At 44.1% G+C, this 4,931-nt stretch overlaps 2 protein-coding genes across 2 annotated transcripts; both read left to right on the top strand.

Annotated features, from left to right (window-relative positions):
• The first annotated feature begins 1,718 nt into the window (after positions 1 to 1,718).
• Positions 1,719 to 2,969, top strand: LOC138903127 (uncharacterized). Its single transcript, XM_070191045.1, has 2 exons — positions 1,719 to 2,325; positions 2,485 to 2,969. Exons 1-2 carry the CDS (start codon positions 1,719 to 1,721, stop codon positions 2,967 to 2,969), a joined length of 1,092 nt encoding a protein of 363 aa, XP_070047146.1.
• A 219-nt stretch (positions 2,970 to 3,188) lies between these two features.
• On the top strand, positions 3,189 to 3,617 carry LOC138903126 (secreted RxLR effector protein 78-like). The gene has a single exon (XM_070191044.1). The coding sequence runs from the start codon at positions 3,189 to 3,191 to the stop codon at positions 3,615 to 3,617; it is 429 nt and encodes a 142-aa protein (XP_070047145.1).
• The last annotated feature ends 1,314 nt before the right edge of the window (positions 3,618 to 4,931 follow it).

Here is a 4,931-nt window from a genome sequence, read left to right as displayed (position 1 = left end):
TTTTGAGTTCATAACACATAATCAAATTGGGAGCTCGGTAGAAGGCGATTTTTAGAGAGATTCTTGCGTGGGTGTTTAGGGTAAGTGATTCTTATCCAGTTTTAATTAATCTCCATGATTATGCCTTTGAATCCATCATTTAATGGGTGAAATAAGTTGAAAAATTTAGAAAACCCTCTTGGTTTAATTTGGAGATTTGAGGGTCGAGTTGATATCGGAATTTAGTGAAATTTATATTGTTGGACTCGTGGTTGAATAGGCGTTCATATTTTGTAACTTTTGTCGGGTTCCGAGACGTGGGCCCCACAGACGATTTTTGAGTGCAATTTCGGATTTTGTGGAAAAATATTAGTATTTTGATATCGAATTAATTCCTACAATATTAGTATTTGTAACTTTTGTCGGGTTCTCTCATTTTAGTTGTATGCATTCAAAAACTGGAAACACTTTTCTCTATTTCTTTTCTCGCGTCTGAAAGCATCAATTTTCTTCATTTCATCTTCAAGTCTTTTCACGTAATCTTCAATCTTCCACGATTTCTCGTACACGCTTTTATCCATCATCGAAACTTGTTAAAGAAATTCAGTGATTGTTTGGGGATTATTGAATTTTGAGGAACTGGGGTATTTTCTCTAGTTGATTAAGTTGAATTTAATTTAATATAACCAAATGTTGAATCTTTAAGGAAATTTAATATAATTTAGTTACTTGGAAGATTTGACGGGCGTAGCCAATAAAGTTGGGTTTAAATCTCCAGCCATTATCACTACAATTTTCTCTTCAAAAACCGGCAAGACCTTTAACATATCGGCGGCAGATTTCTCGCCGGCGCCGGCTTCAATATCACTGTCCACAAGTTGTAAGCATTTTCACTATTTCGTGTTTCATCAAGAAGATCGGGACATCTTCATTGTGATGGTACTCTGTTTTTATTTGCGGTGATATTCCGGTGAAATTGACAAATCGCTGAAACTTTCTGACTCACGGGTTCGGGAGCAACAGCATTCAGCGGATTTGGAAGCGCGTCCGGACATCCCCGACTGTGATACAGGTTCCATCTTTCTTGAATTGTATTTGCGCACATCTATTTACTGTTGCCTTGCCGGCAATTTTGATTGGATTGATTGCTTTCTCTATCTTTTGTACTAGTGTTTTTAGCTTAAGGTTTCATCTATTCATTTTAATTTTGTGTTTGCATAGGGGTAGTTTCGTAGACGTGGTAGATTCATTGTTCTAGTGCCTGCTCCTATTTCTGTTCTTGTAGTCGCTCATTTGAGTTGTTTTTAGCTCTCGGGTTCGTAGCTTGTAGTCCTTCGTACCCGTTATTGGTTCTTAGTGGTAGTGTTTACCTAATACCTTTTGCTTATAGTGGCGGTAGTGAACGATGTGAGAGTAAAGTCATTTCCTCGGGTGGGGCTGAGGGCGGGGTCCAGGGGTGGGAAGGGGGGGCTAAGAAAGCCTCTAGGTTGAGAATTGGGTCTTGAAACATTGGGACGTTGACGGGGAAGTCTATAGAGTTAGGTAAGATTCTTCAGAAGAGGAAGATCAACATAGCATGTGTTTAGGAGACTAGATGGAAGAGTACTAGGGCACGAGATGTAGACGGATTTAAACTATGGTACTCAGGAAGTGCTAGGGGTAAGAATGGGGTAGATACTTTAGTAGACAGGGACCTCAGGGATCTCGTGGTTGAGGTTAGGAGGATAAATAATAGGTTGATGAGTATTAAGCTAGTAGCTGGTGGGTTTACTGTAAATATGATTAGTGCATACACTCCTCAGGTAGGTTTGGACCAGGAGGTCAAGAAGCAATTCTGGCAGGACTTGGACGAGATGGTACATAGTATCCCGCACACAGAGAAGTTGTTCATTGGCAGAGATTTCAATGGTCATATTGGGGCTAGTGCTAAGGGTTATGATGATGTGCATGGCGCATACGGTTTTGGGGATAGGAATGAGGGAGGTAATTCACTGTTGGATTTTGCTAGAACTTTTGATTTGGTTATAGCTAACTCGAGTTTTTCGAAAAGGGAAGAGCACCTAATCACTTTCCGAAATTCAATGGGCAAGACTCAGATTGATTATCTTCTCTGCAGGAAATGCAATAAAGGTTTGTGCACTGACTGCAAGGTCATCCCAAGTAAGCACCTCACGATTCTGCATAGGCTCCTAGTTATGGACCTGGAGATCAAGAGGAGTAGGAGCAAGAGGGCAGGGTGCAGGCAACCTAAGATCAAATGGGGTAACTTGACCAAGGACAAAGCTCAGGAGTTAGGGGAGATGTTGTTGGCTATAAGGGCATGGATAAGTATGGGGGACGCGTCTAGTATGTGGTTCACGACTGCGGATTGCATTAGGGTAGCTGCTAGAGAGGTCTTAGGGGTCGCGAAGGGCTCTCCTGGGGGTCATAAAGGGGACTGTTGGTGGAATTGAGAGGTTCAAAGTAAAGTGGAATCTAAAAAAGCTACTTATTTGAAACTAGTAGAGAGTACAAACGAGGATGAAAAAAAGACTTATCGGGAGTGTTATAGAAAGGCAAAGAAAGAGGCAAAGTTAGTAGTTACGACAGTTAAGAACGTGGCATTTTCTCGTTTGTACGAGGAGCTCGAGGGAAAAGGCGGGGACAAGAGGTTGTACCGGTTGGCCAAGGTGAGGGAGAGGAAAGCCCGCGACTTAGACCAAGTCAAGTGCATCAAGGACAGGGATAGCAAAGTGTTGATGGACGAGGCACTCATTAGGAGAATATGGCAAACATACTTCCATAAACTGTTGAATAAGGAGGGGGATAGACGCATTGTGCTGGGTGAGTTGGAGCACTCCGAGAGTCGGCGGGATTTTGGGTCCTATAGGTGGATTACGGTAGAGGAGGTAGAAGGCGCGATGAGTAAGATGTGCAAGGGCAGAGCGACGGGGTCAGATGAAATCCCGGTGGAATTCTGGAAGAGCGCGGGGCAGGCAGGTTTGGAGTGACTCACTGGGCTGTTTAATATTATTTTTAAGACAAAGAAGATGCCCGAAGAATTGAGGTGGAGTACGATGGTTCCGCTTTACAATAACAAGGGTGATATCCAAAATTGCAACAATTATAGGGGTATCAAGTTGTTGAGTCACACTATGAAGGTTTAGGAGAGGGTGGTGGAGGCCAGGGTGAGGGGGTGCGTGTCTATTTCTGAGAATCAGTTTGGATTCATGTCGGGGCGTTCGACTACGGAAACGATTCATCTGCTAAGGAGATTAGTGGAGCAGTATAGGGAGAGGAAGAAGGATTTGCATATGGTGTTTATTGACCTTGAGAAGGCATACAATAAAGTTCCGAGGGAGGTCCTATGGAGGTGTTTGGAGGTTAGCGGCGTTCCGGTAGTGTACATTAGGGTGATTAATAATATGTATGATGATGTTAAGACTCGGGTGTGGACTGTGGGTGGTGACTCGGAGCACTTCCCTGTGTTGATGGGGTTGCACCAGGGATCAGCTCTTAGCCCATTTTTATTTGCCTTGGCGATGGATGTACTGTCGCATCATATCCAAGGGGAGGTGCCTTGGTGCATGCTATTTGCCGATGATATAGTGTTGATTGATGAGACGCGTAGCGGAGTTAACGCGAGGTTGGAGGTTTAGAGACAGACCTTGGAGTCTAAAGGTTTCAAACTAAGTAGAACCAAGACAGAATACATGGAGTGCAAATTCAGTGACGGGACCCATGATGCAGACGTAGAGGTTAAGCTTGATGCTCAAGTTATCCCCAAGAGAGCGAGTTTTAAGTATCTCGGGTCTATTATTCAGGGAAACGGGGAGATTGATGAAGATGTCGCACATCGTATCGGAGCGGGATAGATGAAGTGGAGGCTCACTTACGGTGTTTTGTGTGATAGGAATGTGCCGCTAATACTTAAGGGTAAGTTTTATCGAGTGGTGGTTCGACCGGCTATGATGTATGGGGCTGAGTGTTGGCCAGCCAAGAACTCCCACGTGCAGGAGATGAGAGTAGCAGAGATGAGGATGTTGAGATAGATGTGTGGGTGTACCAGGAGAGATAGGATTAAGAATGAAACTATCCGGGACAGAGTGGGAGTAGCCTCCGTGGAGGACAAGATGCAGGAGTCGAGGCTGAGATGGTTCGGACATGTTAAGAGAAGAAGCATTGATGCTCCTGTCAGGAGGTGTGAGAGATTGGCCATGGAGAGTTTGAGAAGAGGTCGAGGTAGCCTAAGAAGTACTGGGGAGAGGTGATTAGGCACGACATTGCTCTGCTTCAGCTCACTAAGGACATGACCGTTGATAGGAGGGTGTGGAGATCGAGGATTAAGGTAAAAAGTTAGTAGGTAGTTTATAGTTGTTCACCGATAGTCTTAGTAGCATGCATGTCCCTTCATATTCTTAGATTTTTATTACGTTGTGTGGTTTTGGTCGCCTCAGGTATTGTATTCCCTGTTGCTATTATTTAGTACTACTTATCCTTTATCTCTCCCTTTTCTTTTCTCTTCCATTTTTCTTCCTTGCTTGCTTTCCTCTTCTTCTTCTTGCCCTTCCTGAGCTAAGGGTTTATTGGAAACATCCTCTCTACCTGCATTAGGTAGGGATAAGTTCTGTGTACAGACTACCCTCCCCAGACCTTACCTGTTAGGATCAAACTGGGTTTATTGTTATAGTTGTTGTTGTGTGGTCTGAATCAAATTTATTGTGGCTAGATTCGAGCTGTTCAGGAGTTGATACGCGCAGAATGGAGAGATTGATGACTGAGTGAGGCCGAGGGCCTGATTGTGAGGATAATTATGTAGATCGGGGCTGCCCGCCTGTAGTAGGCCTTATAGGCTTTATTATAGCACGTGAGTTGTCCGTGCAGATTATAGCGCTTGGGCTGAAGGAGTCCCTCCGGAGTCTGTACACACCCTCAGTGAGCGCAAGCACCTATTGAGTGCGAGTGCTGAGTGA

The sequence above is a fragment of the Nicotiana tomentosiformis genome, chromosome 12 (genome assembly GCF_000390325.3).
Source record: "Nicotiana tomentosiformis chromosome 12, ASM39032v3, whole genome shotgun sequence".
NCBI classification, from domain to species: Eukaryota; Viridiplantae; Streptophyta; class Magnoliopsida; order Solanales; family Solanaceae; genus Nicotiana; species Nicotiana tomentosiformis.
The sequence above is the reverse complement of the archived record's forward strand: the minus strand, read 5'-3'. Positions and strand labels throughout refer to the sequence as shown.